Source organism: Varanus komodoensis, unplaced genomic scaffold (genome assembly GCF_004798865.1).
Source record: "Varanus komodoensis strain SLA01 unplaced genomic scaffold, ASM479886v1 scaffold176, whole genome shotgun sequence".
NCBI lineage: Eukaryota > Metazoa > Chordata > Lepidosauria > Squamata > Varanidae > Varanus > Varanus komodoensis.
The window spans coordinates 140,724-166,689 of NW_025335518.1; the positions used below are offsets into that span (position 1 = coordinate 140,724).

The 25,966-nt window shown below is 39.8% G+C and overlaps 1 protein-coding gene across 3 annotated transcripts in view; it reads left to right on the forward strand.

The window, feature by feature from the left end:
• LOC123021709 (protein TANC1-like) overlaps positions 1-25,966 on the forward strand; it is an 81,188-nt gene that overhangs the window by 43,211 nt on the left and 12,011 nt on the right. For 2 of the 3 annotated variants that reach the window (XM_044426733.1, XM_044426732.1), the window contains exons 8-19: positions 190-341; positions 7,028-7,259; positions 9,462-9,628; positions 10,436-11,043; positions 12,795-12,903; positions 13,536-13,658; positions 16,573-16,809; positions 18,422-18,607; positions 20,800-20,878; positions 23,855-23,988; positions 25,167-25,290; positions 25,573-25,748. In XM_044426733.1, coding sequence (XP_044282668.1) covers positions 190-341; positions 7,028-7,259; positions 9,462-9,628; positions 10,436-11,043; positions 12,795-12,903; positions 13,536-13,658; positions 16,573-16,809; positions 18,422-18,607; positions 20,800-20,878; positions 23,855-23,988; positions 25,167-25,290; positions 25,573-25,748 — 2,327 coding nt within the window. The remainder of the gene's footprint in view (positions 1-189; positions 342-7,027; positions 7,260-9,461; positions 9,629-10,435; positions 11,044-12,794; positions 12,904-13,535; positions 13,659-16,572; positions 16,810-18,421; positions 18,608-20,799; positions 20,879-23,854; positions 23,989-25,166; positions 25,291-25,572; positions 25,749-25,966) is intronic. The other variant, XM_044426734.1, reaches the window with a different exon arrangement.

A 25,966-nucleotide genomic window follows, 5' to 3' on the forward strand; every position in this document is an offset into this window, starting at 1 on the left:
TGATGAACATGTGCAGCTGCATAAATGAAGTCATAACTGCTAACACATGAGGACAGGCCGGGGAGTTCAAACAATGTTTAGCTTTCTGTAGAAGACTAAACATCGCCAACATGACAGATACCTAATTTATACCACAAAATAAGTATCCCTGCTTATAACGCTGGTGTCTGCCTGTCTCTCTTCCCACAGCCAGTGACCCCTGTCAAGAGATTCCTCTTAGCCAGTTACCCCCTTCTGTTGTTACCTCAGCTGGTACCAGTACAGGCAAGGCTTTGAACTTCCCCCCTGCTCAGGAACATCAGAACCAAATGGACGAATCAGTTAGACGTCTTGCCTCAAAGGTAACACCTGAATACCTTTTGTGTTGTGTTCCCAAAAAAAAAAAAAAAAAAACATCTGTATGTAACTAACCTGATACTGGGTTTCCTTTAGAAGAGTTCAGGATACTTAGAAACTCTGTGTTAGGGAACCAGGTAACATGTTTTTGTATTCTTTCTGCAGCTTTAATAAAACAATGAAATCACTTCCTGATGTTCTGTGCACAGGTCATGAAGAGATACTGGTTTTCCTTTTCTCTCTCTGCCATTTCCCCCTTCCTTTTTGTTTCTGGCAACACGATGCAAAGCCATAGTTTTCCTTGAATTCTGGGAGTATTCTTTTTTCTGTCTAGCTTTGGCAGATGGTGATCCCTAATTCCAGAGGAAACAACTTCCCCCACCTATTTACTTATTCAGTGTAGCTTCCTGCAAAGCATGTATCAGGAAGGGGTGAGGAGAGTAAAACATTTGATCTAGGCAGCTTACAGTGTGTTCGTCACTCATGTATCTAGTGGTTATATAAACTGGAATTAACAGCAAATTGCACTGCAGGCATTCTAATGCTTTATTTTCGAAGAAGGGATTGTGAAAGAAGGAAAGCCTTACAGAGTGTTGAAACTAGAGAGGATTTCCTTGGGTACTGCAGCATTACTTAGTACAGTCTTTATGTAAGAGATGTCCTAATGTTGTCGTCAAAGCCACTGCTATATTTAGAACGTGTCAAAATAAAAATATATTAAGTTGGCCCCAACCGATTTAAGCTACAGTCTTATGTAGCTTTACTTGAGATTAAGCTGCATGGATTTTGGTGGAATGTACTTTTGAGTTAAAAGCGCATAGGTTTGCCACAGTTAGTTCTAATGTCCTGTTTGTAGGTGCACAAGGAGAAACATGTAATTCTCTGATACTGCATTTTAAAAGAAACAAAGTATGATTGTCAGCACTCAAAATTTTTAAATTGATTGAATTAGAGCAGAGTGCTTTCCAGATGTTTTGGATTACAGTGCCCATTAGCCCCAGCCAGCATGTTCATTGGTCAGGAAATGTGTGAGGTGCAGCTCAAAATATTTGGACCTCACCGAATTACTTACCTCTGAATTAGAGCGTAGCCATATAGTCTAGTAATCTTCTGGAAAAAGTGGACCAATAACAAATTCAATGGCTAAGTTAAAAAAAAAAAAAGACGACTTTCAGGGGTTAGGCAGTGCTCTTGTGGCATTCTGTAATTAACAAGGACCATGTGGTGTGGCCTGGTTAGAGACTGACCCAGAAGAGCTTGTTGTAGTCCCTGCTTGGCCATGAAGTTCACTGGCTGAGCTTGAGTGTCAGCCTGGAGCAGTTGTTGCAAAGATGAAGTGGAGGGAGCGAGAACTTTGTTAACCACTTTGGGTTCTTTACAAGAAGAAGAAAGATGGGATAGAAATGTAAGAGGAAGAGGAAGATGATATCATTTTGGCTTCACTTACATGTCAGTGGGAACATTTTACCTGCCTTGGACTACTAGGTCTACTTTGCTTTAGTCACAGATTTGAGTGCTGTACAAGATGGGCAGTGCTTGCGCACATGCGCGCGCACACACTTGAGCATGCACAAATTGCCAGCATGACACTTCTAATCTATACCGGATCCTTAGCATGGAGAGTTTTCATCTCCATTGCTGTGGTCTCTCTTTGGATTGGGAACCTTGCATTTGCTGTTTGCCTTACCATTAAAGGGTCTGTTTGTTACAGCTAAGGTAATAATAAGCAGTTTGGCTGTGATTGTTCTTTAACTGGATAGTCTGCATCCTCCAACTTCTCTATAGTTAGGGCCATACATTTATGTGCAATTGTGTATTTGATCTTATCCCAGAATTGATCTTGGGGAATCTGTTTCACCTAGTGAGAACCCAGAGAGAGAAATGGCTTGGGAGCCATTTCTTTTAAGGATGACTTGTGCCCACATGAATTGCTTTATATATACAAATGGAATAAAAACATAAATTTATTTTTATTCTGTTTGAATATATGCTTATTATTGTGCTGTTTTAATAAAGTTTTCTTTATGTTGGGAAGCCACTTCAAGTGCAACGTTTTCTTGTCACAAATTTGTGTTTTCTTTAATACAAATTAAATAAACACAATTTGGTTGGCAGGGACAAGAGATAGGATCTTTCCTGCAGTGGCCTCATCCATATGAAATTTGTACCATGTAATATGCACCTAGACTTCCCACAAAACTGTTTTTAAATGGGCTTCAAAGACATTACTGTTCCAGTCTGCTTTTAAATGAATATCTGTCTATTTTTATTTTTAAATGTCATTTTTCATTGCTGTTACTTTAAGAACCTGTTCATATGCACCAGGTATGTGCCAGAGGTATGCTGGGGTCATTTTGAATATTCAATCCAGATTGGGCTAATTAGGCGTTGGTCCTGATTTACTGTGGGTTAAATGAATATACAAACTTCAAGTTAATAGTTTAATGTGGGTTGTTTAACCCTTGATTAACCTACCCTGTCTCAGATAGCATGCGGTAACCCCCAATTGAGCTGATCAGGATCGAATATTCAGAAAGCCTTCTGAACACATCCAGCATGTGCCAAAAATACATTTCTTGATTAACATGCAACTAACTACCATTACATGTCAACATTCCCTAAATGTTTCAGACTTTAAAAAAAAATGTATTTTATTGTTTTCATTTTTTGCTTGGTAAATGGCCTGGAGGAAATTCTGCCTTGAAAAGTACCACAACATATTTGAAAGGAAGAAAGAAAGAGAAATGAATTCTAGGGAGTGAGCATGGCTTGGACCAGCTTTCAATTTACAGTCCCTGGTTTTGAAGGAGCCAGCATACGTCCAAAAATGGAGCTTTTGGAGAAAAGCTTGAAAAAGTTTTACCCGTAAAATAGACATTACACTTAGACATTTTTTCTTAAATAATAATTTTTGGTTAGGTGATGGGTACGGGTGGGTTTTGGAAGTTACATTCTTCGCATATTAATGGTTCAGATTTCCAAAGGTTCCAACTGTTAATGGGGAAGAAATGTGATGTGTCTTTTCCAAGGCAGTATATCTTGATTCAATGATAAGTGTTCTTAAATCCCATTAATCTTAAAAGAATTTGAACATGCTTTCTCAAGTCATAGTGTAATCTGTAGAGCACATAAAAGATGCGGGTCATACTTCTCTCAAGAAAACCAGTGCAAAAACTTCTATCTAATGTCTGTCCAAGAGATGTTCTTGCAGAATTCTTCTTAGCATAAAAGATAAAAATAAACTCATAAAAAAGCTAAGAAGAATGTATCTGAGTCATTGAAGATTTCCAAGAAGTTTTATATCAGTGTCTTAGATGCTACAGCCTTCAGCACTTCCTTTTTTGGAAAGAAAAAACATAGAATCATAGAATTGTAGAGTTGGAAGGGGCTATGAAAGCCATTGGGTTCAACCCCCTGCTGTTGCAGGACACCATGTCCTGATCCTGATCCAGTGTATCAGGGCGGAGAATAAAAAGACATGTATAAGTGAATTACTACAATTAAGACAAGTTTATTATTATTCTGCTTCTTCAGAGAACATAGTCTTATGATACTTCTATTCAACAGAGAACCATATTGGTTCTATTCAACAGAGAACCAATGCTGCAAACTAGATATGTAACTAATGATGCTTGACAACTGAACCTACTTTGTCAAATTTTAGCTAAGATTTGAAATTTAATTGAGATGAAATTATATATCATAAAGGGATTGTGATTCCGCATGACTTCCTCTTGGTTTTACCATTATAATTTGACACTGCCATTCTAAAGTTTCAATGGTATTTTGATTGCACAAAACACGCTTCAGTTCTAAGCAAGTTTACATGTAAGCAAATTGATGAGGGTGTAAGCTTAGGCTCTAAACCTTTAAAATCTTAAGATGTGAATCAGAGGCCCTTCTTAAAGAACTGTCCCCCAAAGAGGTGATGGGAATGGCAAATAGAAGGAGGGCCTTTTTAGTGGTTGAGCCTCACCTCTGGAATAGACTCTCCATATAGGTTCACTCTAACCTCTATTAGATCTGATAGACAGAGTGCCGGAAGAACTATGCACAGAGGTTCGCAACATTGTTCAAAAGGTAGCAACTAAAGCCATCTCAAAGAAAAATAAATGCAAGAAAGCAAAATGACTGTCTGAGGAAGCTTTACAAATAGCTGAGGAAAGAAGGGAAGCGAAAGGCAAGGGAGAAAGATACACCCAATTGAATGCAGAATTCCAGAGAATAGCTAGAAGAGATAAGAATGTCTTCTTAAATGAACAGTGCAAAGAAATAGAAGAAAGCAATAGAATAGGGAGGACCAGAGATCTCTTCAAGAAAATTACAGATATGAAGGGAACATTTCATGCAAAGATGGGCATGATAAAGGACCAAAATGGCAGGGACTTAACAGAAGCAGAAGAGATTAAGAAGAGGTGGCAAGATTACACAGAAGAACTATACAAGAAAGAGCTTAATGTCCCTGATAACCATGATGGGGTGGTCACTGACCTTGAGCCAGACATCCTGGAATGTGAAGTCAAATGGGCCTTAGGAAGTCTGAGCAACAACAAAACTAGTGGAAGTGACAGTATTCCAGCTGACCTATTCAAAATCTTAAAAGACGATGCAGTAAAAGTGCTACACTCAGTATGCCATCAAATTTGGAAAACTCAACAGTGGCCACAGGATTGGAAAAGGTCAGTTTACATTCCGATCCCAAAGAAGGGCAATGCCAAAGAATGTTCAAACTACCGCACCATTGCACTCATTTCACATGCTAGCAAAGTGATGCTCAAAATCCTACAAGGTAGGCTCCAGCAGTATGTGGACTGAGAACTACCAGAAGTAGAGGCAGGATTTCGAAGAGGGAGAGGAACTTGAGATCACATTGCCAATATATGCTAGATCATGGAAAAAGCTAGGGAGTTCCAGAAAAACATCTACTTCTGCTTCATTGACTATGCTAAAGCCTTTGATTGTGTGGATCACCACAAATTGTGGCAAGTTCTTAAAGAGATGGGAGTTCCGGACCATCAAAGGAGCACTTGCGTCCATATATGCCCTCCCGCCCCCTGAGATCAGCGGCAGAGGCGCTTCTCTGGGAACCCTCCGTGAAAGATATTAGGAGGGTGGGTACCCAGAGGAGGGCCTTCTCTGTGGTGGCGCCCCACCTATGGAATGCGCTCCCCAGAGAGGTCCTCCTGGCGCCGTCGTTATTTGTTTTTCGGTGCTAGGCCAAGACCTTTTTATTTAAAAGTTATTTTAATTGTTACTTGGCTATTTATTGGGTTTTATATTGTGCTGAGGTGTCTCCGAATTTTAAGGTTAATTGTGTGTATTGTATCTGTTTTGTAAGCCACCCCGAGGCTCTTTGCGAATGGGGCGGCATAGAAATCTTTTAAATAAATAAATAAAACCTTATTTGTCTCTTGAGAAACCTATATGCGGGTCAAGAAGCAACAGTGAGAACTGGACACGGAACCACTGATTGGTTCAAAATTGAGAAAGGAGTTCGGCAAGGCTGTATACTCTCGCCCTGCCTATTTAACTTATATGCAGAGCACATCATGAGAAAGCCAGGGCTAGATAAATCACCAGTTGGAATTAAGATTGCTGGGAGAAATAGCCACAACCTCAGATATGCAGATGATACCACTCTAATGGCAGAAAGTGAAGAGGAACTAAAGAGCCTCTTGATGCGGGTGAAGGAGGAGAGCACAAAAGTTGGCTTGAAACTCAACATTAAGAAAACTAAGATCATGGCATGTGGTCCTCTCACTTCCTGGCAAATAGATGGGGAAGAAATGGAGGTAGTGACAGATTTTATTTTCCTGGGCTCCAAGATCACCGCAGATGGGGACTGCAGCCAAGAAATTAAAAGACTCTTGCTCCTTGGGAGGAAAGCCATGGCAAATCTAGACAGCATAATAAAAAGCAGAGATATCACCCTGCCAACAAAGGTGCGTATAGTCAAGGCTATGGTTTTCACAGTTGCACTGTATGGCTGTGAAAGCTGGACCATAGGGAAGGCTGAGTGCCGAAGGATTGAGGCCTTTGAATTGTGGTGCTGGAGGAGACTCCTACAAGTCCCTTGGACCGCAAAGTGATCGAACCGGTCAGTCCTTGAGAAGATCAACCCTGACTGCTCTTTAGAAGGCCAGATCCTGAAGATGAAACTCAAATACTTTGGCTACCTAATGAGAAGGAAGGACTCCTTGGAGAAGAGCCTAATGCTGGGAACAATAGATGGCAAAAGAAGAAGGGGATGGCAGAGAATGAGGTGGCTAGATGGAGTCACTGTAGCAGTTGGTGTGAGCTTGAGTGGACTCCGGGGGATGGTGGAGGACAGGAAGGCCTGGAGAAATGTTGTCGATGGGGTCGTGATGGGTCAGACATGACTTCGCGGCTAACAACAACAGAGGTTTACTGGGTGCTTTCATTACCAGTGCTTTTGCACCAGGAGAAGGCTGTTCTTTTCTTCAGGTATTTTAATAATTGATTTTTATTGCTATATATGTATTTGTGAATTTTAAACTGATGTCTTTGAGCTGCTATATCTGTCTATATTGTAGTACTATAGTATTTTATGGAGTTATTTATTTTATTTTTGATTTTATTGGAAATTACATTGCCCACAGAGCCTCAACAGGGCTGTAGGTGCGGTCTATAAATTTTAAAAATAAATAATATTTTTGTTTTTTTTTTTAAGGTTGTTGCCTATCACTACTGTCAAGCTGACAACACTTACACATGCCTAGTCCCAGAATTTGTGCATAGTATTGCAGCTTTACTTTGTCGGTCACATCAGTTGACAGCATACAGAGAATTTTTGATCAAGGAACCACACCTGCAAAGTATGCTTAGCCTTAGGTCCTGTGTTCAAGATCCAGTGGCTGCATTCAGAAGAGGAGTTTTGGAACCATTGGTGAACCTTAGGAAAGGTAGGCTAAATCCAGTATATTTCTAGAGTTATTTCACCTATATCATTGGGCAAAAAAACAATTTACCATGGCTTAAATAATACACAGTTGTTGTTTTAATCGGTGGGTATGCCAGGTCCCATTAGTTTAGTTAACATGTCATCCTAAATCAGGAGGCATGGTTTGTTTGAAGGTGAAGCAGTCCTCAAATAACCCAAGAACAAGTCATGGGTTTTTATGGTTTGTGTCTCCCTCGACCTAGCCATGCCACCCAGGTTTCGATAACAGAACTAGCTGCACCCAGGTAGATAAATGGGCTGATGGTGCCCAGGTTTCATCACCAATTTAAACAAGCCACCATGGTTTGTTTTGAACGTGTAGACTCGGTCTCTGTGTTAAATATTCCTGTTCATTACTGCTGAATATAAGAACAGTTTGAAAACTAATAAATGAGTGTTCTGTCTTGTTTTAAATAAGGTATCAGTGCCTACCCAGAAAATAAGGTATTTCAATCTTGTGATAATACTCATATATTGAGGAACACACTTGGAAAAAGATAATACATTGAAATATTATCCTTAAATAAATAATGAACTTTTGCATTTGTATCAAATATTATTAGGCTTATGATCTTAAGCATTTACTGCTGTGCTTATAAGTTGTCTGTAAATTATTCATGAAGCGCTGTGAATCCATTTGCAAAATGGACCCTTAACAGAAGCTGTGATGGCAAATGTTGTTTGTTCTGTTACAACATAAACAGCTCCAGAAAGGCAGTGGCATAGCAAAGCAGCGCTCGATGTCCAATAAGCAGCAACTACTGTTTCTGCATTTCATAATTCTTACTAGCGCAACTAGACATTCAGGAGCAAGCAGTGGTCTCGGGAACCTGGGCTGCTACTTATATGCCAAGGCATAGAGCACCTAGCCACTTTGATCTTCTGTATTTATCTTATGATTCCACAGTGATCAAAAACTATTTGCTTTGTCTTTCTTAGCCATTTACATTTATAAATGTATACAAGACCTGTGGCTTTTCATTGTGAAGTTTAGTGCCCAGTCTTGCCTTGAGTCCTTTTCAGCATAGCTAAAATGGCTACTGGCACTCATCAGGTTCTGATGTGTCGCTGTGGTATGCCAATGAACACATTTTACAATGAATGATAAAACTTAATGTTACCAAGGTTTTATATTGATTATTTAAATAGGAAGATATAATTAGTTTATGTAAATCTATCTGTGTAATGGAATAATGTCATTTATCATTAATGGCAGCACATGATTAAGAATGTGCTTCATGCTTTCAGATAGTAGGAAAAAATTCAGGGTTTGTTTATTAGTAAAAAGAATCCCCCCCCCCCCAAAAAAGGACTTGTTCTAGTGAAATAAGTAACTGCCTAAAAAATGTCATTCTAAAATGTACATGCCCAAAAGGGTCAGGCAACTAGCAGCTAATTTTTCAGAGTGTGCAAGTATATTTTTGCCTCTCTTGTAACTTTCTCTGTAGAAGAATGCAACTTAAAACACATTCTTGTCATGTCTAGTCTTTTCTTCGATAAATAGCTTGCAGCTGCTGACAGTAGTTGCTACATTCACACTATTGCTGAAATGTAGGCATTGTACGAGGGAAATACTTTAGCTTCCTAGCATATGAAGAAGAATTTAATTCATTTATATTTGAGCATTTCCTTTTTTTTTTTCAAAGTGCATATAAGAATATCTGCAGTTGGAAGTGTGTATCTTCCACATTTGCCTGTAGAAGTTGATATACTCTGATTTTTCCCTTACCTTGGAACCTTTATTCAAAAAAGTACATTTCCTTCAGATTTTTGCAAGAAATAGAACCAAGCATTTATTCATACAGAAAATTTAAACATTCAGAAAGAACTATATAAATAATAAAGCTGCACATTATTTACAAACATTCAAGAGGTGGATCTGCTTGGGATACCAGAACTAAAGTAGTTTATAGCTATGTATAAGTGTGTATATAAATAGTTTCATCATAGGCATATTGAAAATGGGACATACCTCATTTGGCTAGGAGAAAAGAAGCTGTGTGTACAGAGAAGAAGGTATCATTCTGCCATTTCCTATAGACTGGCTCTCCATATAGGAACACTGAATTATTCTGGGATTTTCTGTTTTCTAACTTGAAAACAGTATTCTAAAATATATTGGGAAGGTACTCATCTTTATTTTTTTCACTATCTTGTCTTTCAGAACAGAAAATTCCGGAAGAAGAGTACATAATTTTGATAGATGGCTTAAATGAGGCTGAATTTCACAAGCCTGATTATGGAGACACTGTTTCTTCATTTATCACAAATGTTATTTCTAAATTTCCTCCCTGGCTAAAACTGATTGTGACTGTGAGAACAAACTTTCAGGTACTCTTTAAAAAAAATGTTCTAACTGCTGTTCCGAAAGTAATGCTGCATTGAACTAATAATTTTAATTGGTAAGAGGCTGAAGTTACTGCTTCAAAGAATAAAAAAATCACTGACTTTCCAAAGTGCCTGCTTTATTAGTCCAGTTTGCATGGCACAGTGGGTTGTTTGAGCTATGGCATGTGCAGCTGCCATTTTGAAAAAGTAAAACATAGCATGCTGTAACCCCCAATCACCCTAATCAGGAGTTGTTTATTCAAAATGGTGTTGCAGATGCTCAGCATCCACCATAGCTCATTGTTGGTTAAATTAGGACTTCCCTGACTTGGTCAAAAGACAACTAGTGAAAAGAGCGGACCAGTTAAGAAGTGTCCAGCTTCCAACTATTTATCCCTCAAGCAGCAGGAGCCACCTGTAGGTCAAGTCAGAATCTTTTGGAAAGGGAGCAGAAGAAGATAAATTTCAGTTTGGATTAAACTCTTTACATGGGCAGATGCTTCTCTCACATCTCAAAGAGAACACTATGATGATTGGTGCTATTTTGTAACCTGTTGAAAGGACTGTGCTTTAAAAGTTTATCTGAGTTTGATAAAAGTTAAAAATGGGAAGGGAAAGATCTGTTCACAAGAGCCATGAACAACCCAGGAACTCTGGCTCCTATTCTAGAACAATCCACACCATCATCCTTCCATTAATGTAATGTGGCTCTTCTGCATTTAGCAAGCACAAACCCATGTATATGCCTATGTATATTATATGGTGCTATAAAATACTTTATTTTTTCCTCTCTCTCCCTTTGTAATACAGGAAATAATCAGCTCACATCCTTTCTTCACAATCTCCCTAGATGATTTCCCTGATAGCAAAGAAATACAAGCAGATTTGAATGCATATATTCAATACAGAATCGGCGCCAGCCAGGAAATTATAAACAATATATCTCTTAATGGTAAAGCTGATGCAGCTATCATTGGAAAAGTGAGCAACCACCTCATCATGAGAAGCATGGGATCTTATCTCTACTTGAAGCTGACCCTGGATCTCTTTCAGAAGGGTCACTTAGTAATCAAAAGTGCAAGCTACAAAGTAGTTCCAGTTTCACTGTCTGAGCTTTATTTGCTCCAGTGCAACATGAAGTTCATGACAAACTCAGCATTTGAAAGAGCTCTCCCTGTGCTGAATGTGGCTTTAGCATCCCTTCATCCAATGACAGATGACCAGATTTTCCAGGCTATTAATGCAGGACAGATACATGGCGAACAGGACTGGGAAGAGTTCCATCAGAGGATGGAGGCCCTTTCGGGCTTTCTGATTAAAAGGCGTGACAAAACACGCATGTTCTGCCATCCTTCCTTCAGGGAGTGGCTCGTTTGGAGAGCGGATGGTGAAAACACAGAGTTTTTGTGTGAACCAAGGTAAACTGACTCAACATGACATGTACTGGATACTTAATGGCTGCTGGTTTTCTTTGTATTGCATATTGTAGGAAAGAGGGTGGTGATACTACTTTTACTGTAAAAGAGCATGTGTCTTAGAACCAGGATTTATGTGTGAGGACAAGACTGAAGTATGTTGCAAAATAAAACAAGAGATGAAATTGCCTACTTGAAAAGTAGGACTTGTACTTTCAGATTGGACAGTACACGTCATTGCTTCATTGGCATTGTGTACTGTGGAAAATGAGACTATGAAGTTTCTTTATAATTTTGCAGGCATCACCTTACAAGTTAACTGCTGGAAATGCTATATGTTCGTATTTCTCCTTATTTAACTACAAACCCTTCTCAGGCTTATAGACATTACAGGCACCAGCAGAGACAGCATTACATGGTAGATAGAAGCTATACAAAATCTAAATATCTATTCAACAGTAACTTGTTTCTCTCATTGTGCCCTACTAATAGTTTGTGAATCCTGTAAGATCAGAAGTGGTTCGGTAATGGGATTATTGTCATCTACATTGGCATTCATATAATTTGAAAAAAGATTCAGCCTTTTCAGGCTTATGGGATCATGCAGCAGAGGCTCTAAAATTAGAGCCAGTTCAAATTTTAATTAAGGGAAATGAGTATCTTGGCTGCTTGAGAAATATGCTTTCACTTGCTGCCCTGCCTGCATCTATTTTGCTTAGCAGAAATGTCAACTGTACATTAGAGCTGGTTTTAAGAGCTGTTTCTGTAGCTGTTCTCTATCCCAGGTCAGAACACTGGAGTATGGGAAATATGGAAGCCAGTTCTGGGCAAGGAAGGCCACCAGTTGGAAGTCCAGTTATCTGGAGGACCATATAACTGATTAGATGCCCCCAGTGGGTCACTGTACTTACGTTTAGTCTAACAAAACCAGACAGTTTTCAAAAGCAATTTGTGAAATGGCTTGAAAGGAGGTTATTATTCTAAAGCTGGCACATGCTAGTAAAGTAGCTGACTTCAGTGAGCTTCAGCCCCAGCAAGAATTGCTGCTGTAATAGCCCTGTTGAAAGAATTGATACTTTACAATAGTTGTGATGGCCTGATAGATTCTACCACTACTCTTTATTGTGCAAAGTATTTTAAATATTATAGATGTATGGTTTTAATTTACACATCAAGCATGGATAAAAGAATATATTAAAAGTGGCAACATCTTTGCCTCAATCCAGCAATAACTTTTATATTATCCTAAGTTTGAATATGTTGGTGATGCTTTCATTAACGATAGAATGAGAAATAAGAAGGATGCTTTTTCAGGAACCTTTAAGTGTTTCTCTGTATATCTCGCTACTGTTTAATACTGTCAGGAAATGACACTGTGCATTTGCAGAATCTTGTAGTTTCCCTATATAAGTTGCTATCCTCCTCTCTTGTAATGAAATCAAGATACATGGTATGTGGTGACCTTGGCAGACCTCATCGTACACTAGTTTACATCTCTCTTGACATAGTTTGATCTAAATGACACATGAACAGCATAAGCTTTCCCACAGAAGGGGCCATAATGTCTGAGAACAGTCTAGTGCAAAGTACCTTTTCTCTTCCCACGTTTACTGCTCGATACTTATACTTTAGAGGTAGGGCTGTTAAAATGAAAAATGTCAGTTGAGGTATACCAAGGGCAAACAAATGACATACTCTTAGTTAGGCCCCAATTTAAAATGCTCTCTGCCCTGTCTTTCTGTTTCAAAAATTAGGAATGGGCATGCTCTCCTGGCATTCATGTTCTCTCGGCAGGAAGGAAAACTAAACCGTCAGCAAACTATGGAACTGGGGCATCATATTCTTAAAGCTCATATCTTCAAGGTAAAACTTAAATTTTAAGGAAGAAGAGGATGAGAGTGATTTTGCCTTTTGGTGTGTTCTTTCTTTGCTCTTTCAATCTTGTTGCCTGCCTGCTCTCTATTTCCCTGGCTTTCCTCATCCGCTCTCTTTCTGTCTGCCTGCCAGCCACCCCTTTTCCTGCTCCACCTCATAAGCTCTCTTGTGTCTTTTGTCCTCTTGTTTACTAAAGCTGTTGTGCAATATTACAATCACATTCTCTATTTTGCTGTCTCCTTCTAGAAACCTAGTTTTAATACACAAATACATTTAAGATTATAATGAACAAAGGACATGCACCATCCCTTTCACAGTGTTAATTTCACCTTTGAAAAACAGACTAGAAAAGGTGGTATGTAGCCTCCTATACATAGTTCTTGTTCGCATTGTCTAGGTATTGCAGTCGAACTCATGTCACAAGATATTTGGTACCAATTACTTTAATTATTAAAAAGACACCATTGATATTGTAAAAATTGATGCACATAGGGCAATTACAATAATTTGTCTTCCTAATTTAAAAAAAGAGAGAGAAAGATAAGTTTTACTGTGCCTCTCTGCCTGCCCCTCCCTCCCTCCCTCTCTCTTTCTAAATTCTTATTTATTATATGTTTCAGGGGCTCAGTAAAAAGACTGGAATTTCTTCCAGTCACCTTCAAGCCCTGTGGATTGGCTATAGCACAGATGGCTTGTCAGCAGCTCTTGCATCTTTGAGAAATCTCTATACTCCTAATGTAAAGGTAAGAAACAAAATATCTTCAGTAGTCAAATTTGCATTGTGCTAATTCTAATTTTAAGAGGAAAGAGTCCCAAACTCTGGAAGGCTTGGCACAAACATGGATTTACAGGCTGGCATTTGAGTCCATCATAGTTACTAACAAATGTTAATAACTTGAGCCGGACTGGATCAGATCAAGGGCCTGTCTAGCCAGTGTTCTGTCCACAAAGCGGTCGACCAGTGTGGTGTAGTGGTTAAGAGCATGGGACTGGGACTCAGGCGACCTGGGTTCTAGTCCCCGCTCAGCCATGGAGCCAACTGGGTGACTTTGGGCCAGTCACAGACTCTCAGCCCAACCTACCTCACAGGGCTATTGTTGTGGGGATAAGATGGAGGAGGTGATGTAAGCTGCCTTGAGCCCTTTGTAGGAAAAAGGCAGGATATAAAATAAATAAATAAATAAATAAATAAAAACCAGCAGCCTGTGGAAAATCCACACGTAGGCCCTAAGCACAGTAGTGGCTGCCCTTCTGTTCGTGTTCCCGAGCAATTGGTTTATGTAGGCAGGCTGCCTCAGATGTTCGATGCAATGGCCAGTAGCTGTTTAAATGTTCACCACTCACATAGTTTCAGATTTTGCGTGGTATAGAAATAAAACTTTTTAAACAATTATTCCATGAATATCCCTAATGCCCTTTAAAAGTCTCCAAATTGGTGGCCATCACTGCATTTTATGTCAGCAAATTCCACAGATATATGTGCTGCGTGAGGTTTATGTATTCCGCTTCACTGGGTGATCCTGTGTTCTAATATTTGTGAGGAAAAACTTTTGTATCCAGTCTTTCCACACAATGCATCATTTGGTATATCCGCATCATATCCTCCCTTATTATGCTAAAAAGCCCTTCATGTAGGGTTTTTTTCTTAGGGGGATTTGTTCCAGGTCCATTAGTGTTGGCTGCATTTTTTCCAGGTCTACAAAATCCTTCTTGAGTTGTTGTGACCATAACATTCCACAATATTTTAAGTGATTTAACAATAGGATGGTATTATAATACAACAGGACTGTAATACATAATAGTATTAACAGTTTTATTTTCAAATTCTCAAATGCTTTCTTAATGATCCCCAGTGTGGATCCGCCCTTTTCACAGCAGTTATACAGTTGACTGTCCACCACAACCTTGAGCGCCCTCTTCTGTTCAGTTACCTCAATGGTTAGGACTTTTTGCCTTGGCATGTATCACTTTACACTGACTTATATTAGTTATTTTCATATACAGGTAATCCCCAGTTTATGAACATCCAGGTTACAAACAACCTGTACTTATGAACACATGGACTGCCATAAACCCTATATGAATAACTCTAGAAAAAAGCTGTGAGTATCTCTGGAGAACCACCTGATGCGTCATCAGTGGCTGTGTAGTTCCCTAGAGATAGTCTCAGCTTTTCATTAGAGATATTCATGGTTTGCTATGGATGGTCATGAATATGTCAAGTGAACTGCACAACACACCTCTAGGAAACTAAGTGACATGTTTGACAATGCATTGTCACTGACAGTCTACTTCCCTAAAGATACAGTATTCACAGTTTTTTATTCTGGGCATCAGCTCAAGTGTACTGAAGCCAGTGTGTTTCAGGGCACATGTAGGGTGTGTAGGTTCCCTTGGTTTTTGTGTAGCACTTGCTCTTGCAACCAGGCCCTCTGTTGCTACAAGGCTATTTAAACTGAGAAAAAGAAAATGGCTGCTGAAGAAAGTGACTCCAGTGGTAACTCCTTGCTCTCCAGCAGCACAATCAAACCCTGACTCACCAGCACCAGGTCCTTCTCCACCATCACCATTAATGTTAGGTTTAATGTTGCCTTAAGAATCTTCTAAACAGTTTTATGAACAGTTTTGTTTATTCGTGTTTTACAGTATTGTATATCAGCACACTTACAGATTCTTTCCCTCTTCGGTACCTGTAGTTACTTTATTACTGCTATATTTTGCTGTATTATCATCATGATTACAGTGTTGCATTTTGTTTAAAGTGCATTTTGTTTAAAGTATTTTAGTGAATATGGAAGCGTTTCTTAAGTGTTTTATATGTATAGAAAGGTCTCTCTCTCTCTCTCTCTCTCTCTCTCTCTCTCTCTCTCTCTCTCTCTCTCTCACACACACACACACACACACACACACACACACACACAAGCATGCACACCCAAGACAAACATTTGACTTACTCATGTGATCCTGACTCATATACAAATTCAACTTAAGTACTTTCTCAGGAATGGAACTTGTCCATAACCCGTTGACTTCCTGTACCACCAAAGTATGTTAAGGTGTCACCAATTTATCTGGCTTTTATCTGAAATGTGGCTAGGATACTGCAAAGGTTGTGTTACAGTTTATTATTGTTGCTGCTGTCCTAGTGTGCACTGGGTGATTCCATGATGCCATCATGACACTATAGGTCAGCCTACTTTAACCTGGCGCACCCCAGATGTTTTGGATTTTGACTCCAAACTTCCACAGCCAGAATGGTCAATGGTCAAGAAGACTAGGAGTTGTAGTCCCAAATTGTTGGAGGGCAGCAGGTTGGGGAAGGTAGCTATAGATTATACATGACATTGGAAGAGCAATTACTGTGCTATATCCTGAATAATTTTTGGTGTGTTAGCTCATAAGCATGAGCCTGAAATGTAATAATGCGAATATATCCATTGGATTCAGTGGTTGTATAAGTGGAAAACTGCTTGTGGAACTGATGATTTGGTGCAATGATTCTTTTCCTTTAAGCCATGTGGAATGGAAGGAAGAGATTGTGTCCATTTCATTCATGAGTTTTAAATTATTAAAAATGTAATGGAAGTGCAAATTTATTCTAATTTTGGCTCTAAATAAGATAGGTGTGGGTTTTTTTTTTTTTTTTTTTAATCCCAGGTGAGTCGTCTGCTGATTTTGGGTGGCGCAAATGTAAATTACAGGACAGAAGTTCTCAACAATGCTCCAATACTATGCGTTCAGTCTCATCTGGGTCATGAAGAAGTGGTCCTCCTCCTCCTAGAATTTGGTGCCACAATTGATGGTGCATCGGAGAATGGGATGACTCCACTTTGTTGTGCAGCAGCTGCAGGCCATATGAACATAGTATCATTGCTTTGTAAAAAAGGAGCAAAGGTAAGCGTCACAGTTACATTGCCATCAGATGTGGCAGCACTGTTTCTTTTCTTTTGGCTTGGACCCATTCTTTGCATTTAGATAGTGGTCACCTTCCTCATGTTCCTTCTGTGTGTCACTGCTGTCATGTGCAGCCGAGGTCGTCTTGATTCTTTGATACCAAGGATGAAATTGGTAGCACAGGCTTAGTAACCATTTACGCCTAATGGAAGAGTGGTATGAGGACCTGCAGTCCAGGCCATTGGGAAAGCAGCATAGGGTGGCTGTTTAATGCCACATACACCTTGTCTGCCAGTGGAATGAGCATAAGGAAAAGTGGAGCATCTTGAGATCAGGCCATGGTTAGGCTAAGTATCAAGCACTGGACATGCACATGGTAGGCATATCATGAGCAGCGCCGGCTGGAGCCCGGGGTCAGACTAGTGGCCTGGGAGGCGCCTTCTGACTCGCTCTGTTTCTATGAGTAGTAGCCATATATGTAGTGAATAGTGCTGAGAGCAAGTGTGATGATGGGGTTTGGCAAGTGTTCCTGCAGAATGGCAGTCATGCCACTTCTGCTGGTTCAGATTCAGAAGAGAATATTTGTGTGGGATCGAGGAGCAGGAGGTTGTTCATGGTGTCCTGGATACAACATGCAGAGGAGGGTAGCTCAAGGGCAGATGCAGTGGCAGGCCAGGCAGAAGCTGGGGCTAGGGTAGCTCAAGGGCAGATGCAGTTGCAAGCCCGGCAGAAGCTGGGGATCGCATGGGGATACAGCTAACAGGAGGGGCTGCTGAGAATGGAAAATCCTCAGATAGGGATCAGCCCTTCCCCTTGGAACTGTCCCTCATAGCAAGAGGCTCCATTAGACGAGAAGCGGGTGGGAAAGAGGTGTGCTTGCTTCCACAGCATTCCTCCCTGAGGGTTGGGACACAAACATGCTCATAGGGAGAATTTTGGGAAGTAATCTCTAGAAAGGCGTATGCTCAGAGACTTGCCTGGACGATTTATGCTTGGAAACAATAAAGAACGTTTGCAAGAGAAACAGGCAGAGACTGGTGATTCTCAGAGGGAGGAAGTGTAGCTCACAACAAACAGTAGCACAAGATTGATGTTCTGCTTATGTATAAATGCAGATATTTTTCTAAAATTGTGTGGAAGGATGAATTAAAGAAGGAAAATGTGATGTATGATTAGTTATTTAAAAATTTTCAAGGAAATTGTTCATCCTGCCATATTGAGATCATGGAAAAAACTGGAAAAGTCTTTATTGTTTTTAAAGATAATTTGTTTTATTGCTCTAAAATTAAATATATAGTTATATATAATTATACTTATATAATTATAATAACATGATATTTGTTGAAATACTTTGCATAGATTCAGTCAAACAAAAACTGCTGTGGTTTAGGTTTATTTATCTATTTATTTCATTTATATGACACCCAATAATGGTTGATGCACAGTTCCCCACAATCATTCAATGTACCATCAAATTTTCCAAAATACCTATTAGTTTGGCACAAAATGCTCCTTCCTAAGGTTTGGGGTAGGAGCATATTCTCTGAACTGACTCACTATGAATAAATTGCTTTTTATCTCTTTTCCTCTCTTCCCTCAACCTTTAATGTAGATTGATCACTTGGACAAAAAGGGCCAGTGTGCTTTGGTCCACAGTGCCCTAAGAGGCCATTCGGATATTCTTGAGTATATGCTCAACCTGGACTGGGTAACACCTTCCCATCAGCAGAGTTCGCTGACGAAGCGGCAGGCACTTCAGCAGACCCTGACAGCATCTTCAAGCATGGGGCACTCTCAGGTATCTTTCTTGTACCTCTCTTAGCTTTGGAAAGTGCTCAGAGTAACTCAGTGACCCATCCACTGCTATTGTCCTGGTGATACAGAAGGGGCATTTCTTTCCTTAAGTACAAGTGTATGCTACATGTTTATTTAACATGAAACTAGTTTTAAAACAAACATGATGTACCAGTGCAAGTGCCATGTTGAAACTGCTGTTTTGTGAAATGTCTACTTGCAGAAAGGAGCCATTGTGAGCCTTTGAGCTTCCGTGATTTCCTTCCTCTTCTCTTTTCATCCAGCAAAGAGATCTTTAGCAAATTCTCCCTGCTTTTCTCCAATCACAAGTTTCTCTGTTATCCAAACCAAAGATAATGGTGTCTAAGAGTTTCCACCTTCAGACTATGATTTCTGAAGCTGTCTTGCTAAACTACCCAGTCCATTAAAAACTGTGATTCCTGGTCTGGATGATGTGATGAACTGAGATTTGGGAAAAGCAAAATCTGTGGAAGCAAAGTAGAAGAAGCAGGGAGCAGGCAAGCCCGAGGCCTCTGACACTGCTTTACCACCCAAGTGTGTCTTGCTGACAGATAATCTTCTAGGACACTTACTAATCTCTTCTTCAGTGGAAACTTCCTCAGCAAATGTGCATCAGTAAAACCAACTGCATTCCCCGCTTCTAGAAAGGCTTCAGTAATGTAAGTGATTGCTGTGAATGGTCCCGACTTGCTTGATGGGAGTTTAGGATGGTACTGTAGCTATTGGACAGGCTGTACTTGCATCACAAGAAGCTCTCCGTAAAACAGTGGAAAATTACAGTAAGATTTCTGTCTCAAACATGCAGCTTTAAATAATTATGTAACCATAATGGAACACATGAGGATGCGTTCACATGGTACTGTTTGCCATCTGCCTTCTAAAACTGTGGAAGCTTCTGTGCATGTATTTATGGTTTATGCAGTCTTGATCTTCCATATTGTTTTATCATTGCTGGCAGGGTGTAAAATAATGCACTCCGTACTGGTTGTAAAGACAGGCTGTTTCTTCTGTACAAAATGGAAGATTTCCATTTGTTCTTAGTAAAATTCAAAACAGAGAAAAGTTCTTTTGAAACTGCTGCTGCTTGAAAAGTATGCTTCTTCCTAGGAAAATAGTACAGGAGAAATATATGAGTGCTTATTCCTCAAATTGCATTGGTTCTGTTTATTTAACAACAAACATTTATGACAGGATTAATACCATACCAGTTTGTTTTGCTTGTTTACATTTTTCTTGATTATATTGTCATATTTGGGAGCTCGTTAAACTAATTTGCCATGGCAAACATGAAAATGACAATAAATTTATAGCCATTTGTCTTGAGTAAGGCAAAATGACTTTGTATCCAAAATAATGGACTAGCATTGATGGACTCTGAGCTAAAGCAACTATATCTTTAGAAGATGGGCATATATAAATTTTCTTTTAAGTTGACATACCATAATGTCATGATACATTATGTGGATGCAATGTTAGTCCTGTTCTCTACCTTTACTGAGTTCAACTAAATCATCAACATTCAGTCAAGTAAAAAATAAGCACACTTACCATGATTTTAAGCAGGTTCTTGAAATATAACAGTGGTTTTCAAATTTTTATACTTAGGGAACACTTTACACAACGATATATCTGCTGATCAATATCCGATCATCTCCTGTGGAATTTCCCTTCACATTACAAAAAAAGATCTTGAGTGCATTCTGGGTGCTTGACTTAGGTGCTGGAAGGCCTGCTGGGCTTCACGAGCACCTTTATTGACATAAAGTGTCCCCTGGAAAGCAAACATTGTGCCACTGACAGCCGCACACTGCACAGAAGTAAGATTGGTAATGGTGGACAAGTTGTCTCTCAGGGCAGCCTGTCGATCAGGACTAAAGATTTCCTGGTTCAGGAATGCCAGGGCTCTCCAGAGCACTTAGAAAATCCCTCATTCTAGAGTCTAGCAAATGCTTGAAAATAAAGGGCAAAAGAGCTGCCTTCTGCATAACAAGTAAGTCTCTCTTGCACCAACTTAGGTCATTAACTTACAGAGGTGCTCTTGAATAAGTAATATGCCCGCTAGGTGAAACTCTCTCTTTGTATTAATGAAGTGCTACAGTCTATGACTATCTAAATACTTGGTTTTCTTGTTGTTTGTAATGTTGCAGCACATTAATATTTTTCTCATTTTGTCAGGTGGTTCAATTTTTGATAAAGATGGAAAAGGAGCCTAAAATTGACATCAATGAAACAGATACTCTGTGGGGAGAAACAGGTATATACATAAAGTATTTTTTTCTTTCAAAGCAGTAATGAATTGCTGAACTGAGGGTACTTGTGTAAGAAGCGAAGTGTAGATTGATATATACCCATGGCAGCCAAGGAACTACAGCTGCTTAACAGTTGATTTGACAGTATTGATAAGCCGAGCTGAAAAAGCAAGGTGCCAATTTATTTTTGCCTCTGGTACTTCTTGGAGGTAGAAGTCAAAATGGAGATTCAGAGCTGTCATGCACGTTGGGGTCATAAAGATGATCTTTATCTCCTATCCCAGGATGCATCCGATCAGCAAGGAAAAGGGATGAGTGCAATCTGGGCTTTTCTGTGGACTTCCTTGGGAATAAGCCATGTTGAAATTAGTGAGACTTCCTTCCCACTAGACTGATCCAGAAAGCATGTTCTCTTTCTGTACAATGATACAATTTCTATACAAATACATGTGTAGACCTCTGTAGCTTTTACCTGTGCTAGTAGAATTAATTTAATTGGTGATAGTCTTGATTTTCATACTGAGCATTAAAATAAAGGGCATATGTTGAGGAACTGCTTTTTCAAAAAGTAGTTGGCATAGACCAAAATTTGAGGAATGGATAACAGGACTCAGTCCTAAACACAAGAGGATGAGCTTTACATACGAAATTGGCCAAGTGCAATCCTTGCCCTCTCCGGGTAAGACTAAAAAGTGTTCTGATCCAGGTCCTGGAAGAGCTTCCTGTGCTTCAAACCCTAAGTTCTGAAATTGCAGCGCTGAGACCCTGAGCATCCCTGTTAGAGAGGATATCAGAAACATAGTGCCTGTGAAAGGGGAACACTATCAAAATGCCACATCAGATGCCACAAAATGTACTAGCCATCTTGTCTTATATATTCTGTTTCAGCAAATTCCAGCCATTATGTTTATCCTGCCTTTAAAAGTTTCCACTCCCTCATGCCAGTTACCACTTCCCTCAACATAATTGGCAGCAGACCAAAGATCTGCCAAAGATTATTAGTTATCATTTAGCCTAATGGGCTGCTTTCATATTTTCCATTCTGCATCAGTTGCTTGTTTAGCTGCTCATTAGAATTTATTTTCTATCTTGAGCTAAGAGTGGGGCATTCAGTTGCAAAGTACATTAGACAGAACAGAGGTGGGCCTTTTAGCAGAATGGAAGGCATTCCTGAGCATAGTTTTCCTGAGGATCTTGTTTGTTTAAGCCCTCTGCAAGCTATTCTTCAGTCTTGCTTTTTTCCGAATATGGTATACTTCAAAAACTTTGTTTTTGTATCTCAAGTGACCTGTGAATTCAAAAGCTGTGAAAGATAGTGAGATAAGTGTTTGTTTATATAACAACCTTGGTCTTATATATCCAATAGTTATAAATTTGAGAATCCTAATAAAAATAAAAAAAAAAAATACTGTCAGATTGTTTGGGTCTAAACGCTCAACATAATCCAAAAATAAATTGAGTTATCCTGAGTGTCAGATGGTATTCTTAAAATAATCTGTTTCTTGCACACTTGCTTTTCAGAAAGAGAATTCAGGTATATAGGATCATAGAGCTGGGTAGCACCATGTAAGCCATTGAGTTGAGCTCCCAGCTTAGTGCAGGAATCCTGTTTAAAGCATCCATGACAGATGACTGTCTAGCATCTACTTGATACCTCCACGGACAGCCCAACACCTACCTAGGCAGTTCATTCCATTGTCTGAGTACTCTGGACAATGAGTTGTTTTTCTTGATGTTCTCCTTCCCTTATTTTCTGCTCAGTTTTGTGATTTTGACTGTTGTTTGCTCTGCTAAGCTATCAGTTAGTTCTCACTCAGTTTTGGGTTATATGCAGATTTGACAAGCATCTCTTCCTCCAAGTCATTAATACGATTATTGAGGAGGCAGGCCCAGGACCAAACTCTTTGGCACCCCATTCAATACCTCCCTCCAGTCTAGTGGTGTTGATGATATTACATTTATACCCCGCCTTTGGCAAGGTTCTCCTCCTCTCCATTTTATACCCACAACAACCTGTGAGGTAGGGTAGGTTAAGAGTCCATGACTGGCTGAAATAAGCTTCATGGCTGAGTGGGAACCAGGATCTCTGGAGTCCTAGTCTAGCACTCTTAACTACTACTCCACAGTGCTTCTGAAGAACCACTGACAAGCACTATTTGAGTAGGATTTTCTGGCTAGCTGTGGATCCACCTAGTAGTAATGCCATCCAACCGTCGACAGGCTTTGTAATCAGGATATCATGGGATACTTTGCCAAGATACGTTTACCTAGTTTGGATGACAGGACAGCCTGCACATACATGTTAATGTTAGGGGGGCCGTCATCTTGTGCAATAGGAAGCACTTTGAAAAAATCCTCCTTTTGAGATTGAGTCCCATAGGAAGCGTGCACTTCCAGCATTATCACCTGTCAGCATTTTGCCATCCACTCAGTCATGAAGCCCACTGGGCCAGGTGCTGCCTCTCAGCCTATCAACTCACAGGGTTCTTATGAGGATAAAATGGAGACGAGGAGAACTTTGTAAGCCTTCATGGATTTCTTGCAAGAGGAAGAAAGGTGGAGTACAAATGCAGTGTAATGATGATAATCTTTCCTGCATAGCTAGTTTATTGTTATCTTTGTGTTCCTTTTATTTCTAACATCTTTTTTGTTATTTATAGCATCAGTTGCCAACCTCAGCTAATTTGAGCTTTATTTTTAATTCATTCTGAGTAAAATAGTCCATTAAAACCCGGGGAAGGGGTTGGGGATGTGTCATTATGTAGCCTGTATCTTATGTCAAGAAAAGTGGACATCTTCCACAGCATACTGATTCAATGAGTGTTATTATTTGGCAATAGGGTTCATCTTGAAAACACATATTAATGGCTCAGTGCCATCAGCAGTAATCCATAGATACCCTTTGGTTAATGCCTTCTTTACTCTTCCCCATTCCGTGCATCTAATAAATCTTTCAAACTAAAACCATTTTTCCTCTTCAGCGTTGACTGCGGCTGCTGGGAGAGGAAAACTGGAGGCATGTGAGCTGTTGCTTGAACATGGAGCTCTAGTGACACGGACTAACAGGAGAGGAGCACTACCACTTTTCTGTGCTGTGCGTCAGGGACACTGGCAGGTGGGACAGAACTTTATGCATAGAACAGTCAGCTCCAGCTTCCTTTTGGACTAAGGGAAACTTCTGTACTATTACATTAGAAGTGAGCTGCTTATAGCCTTCTAGATGTTTCAGCCTTCAACTCCCATCATCCATAGTGAGCATAGTCAGTAATGAGGGATGGTGCAAGTTGTGATTCTCCAGATGTTTTGGCCTGCCATTGGCTACGATGGTCAAGGTTGTTGGGAGTTGCCTATCCGTGCCTTAGATGGAGGCGAGCATTCTTAAAATTGTTCTTGCTTTCGAAAATTATTAATCCTGGATTATTTATTTATGAAAACAATGCCCTGGTTTGGACATAACAATAGGACTTTGTCATTACCTGTAGACAACAGGGAGCATCCCGTCACTGCTGGTGCAACAGGACCGATGCTTGTAAAAGAATAATCTGAGACGTTTGGGAACACTTGTACCTTCAATGGGGCTGATCAGAGTAGCTCACCAAAGGGGGCTCTGCCCTAATCCATTTGGGCCTGGGGTTATTTTTTAAAGTGCCATTGCACACACACAATTGCCGATACTCACAGGCTCAGCAGAAGCAGTAGACATGAGATGGTCCCATGAGATACCACCGCTTGAGCTTGTGTTTGAAACAAGTCGGCTTCATAACCTGTGGTCTTCTCTCAACTACCCATGTAAAAGACTTGGCAAATTTTGTTCAGGTTCTGATACAGTGTGCTTTATTTGAAGCACATGTTTCCAAATGCCTTATCTTTGCAGAACCAAATGAGAAAGTGGGGGTGGGGGGAGTGTGTGTGTACAAGGCTCACTTAGGATTGTCCTCATTAACAGTAAACCAGGCATCATGGTATCCAAGCACAGCCAATATGAAATCCAAAGTTTGGTTGTGATTTGTCAGTTTCAATAGAAGTAAACAGACTAACTTTCTGCAGAGCAGAGAATCCACAGTAGCTAAACTTAAAATATTGTAATGACTTGAGTACCACTCTATGAACTTCACTTATAGAGAACCATGAATGTGATAAATGCGTATATGCTCATTGCTACATTTTGCTCCCCTACTGTAATTTGGGCTTCAGATGAGTAGGATCCACATATGGATTGCTATTGTTGGGATATGGCATGTATTTTATGGCAATTTTACAATGCTGTGATGGCAATTTGCACACTTTTTTCAGATTGCAAAACTTCTGTTGGAACATGGGGCTGATATAAATTTAAGTGACAAGCAAGGCAGGACACCACTCATGGTCGCTTCTTGTGAAGGACATTTGAGCACTGTTGAATTTCTAATCTCCAAAGGTAAAATGATTAACTGTTCAAGACTTTTAAAAATTGTCCTATTGATTTTTCTTCTATTTTAGGAGAGGCAAGCCAGCTTGCCACTTCAGTGTTCAAAATGATTCAAGCATGTTTTATGAGTTTATTCCAAAATCTATACTGCATGCTAAAATTATATAGTCTCTGTTAGGACTATGGTAGAGAAAAATCAATACAATTTTAAACTGAGGTTATTATATTTAAACTTTGGCTTAATGAGGAGTGTTTTTCCCTCAAAGAACACATTTCTGGTTTCTCTGTTAGGTGCAGATATTTCCTCTCTGGACAAGGAGGGCCTAACAGCACTAAGCTGGGCTTGTCTCAAAGGACACAAGAGCGTGGTTCAGTATTTGGTTGAAAAAAATGCCGCAATAGATCAGACAGACAAGAATGGAAGAACCCCCTTGGATCTAGCAGCTTTCTATGGAGATTCAGATATTGTAAGTCCAGTCGAACACTGTGCCTCTTATTAGCTTTCACCAACTTGAAACAAAGCCAAGCTCCTGAGATCTGACCAAACGGAATGCTAATTAGGCCAATTCAGGCTGCCTTTTTCATGCATTTGAGGGTGTGGAAATGTTTAAGGAAGAAATAAAAGAAAGATTCCTTTGTTTCTATCAGCATCTAGGAAACATCTAATGTAGGGTTTGTGTCCTTC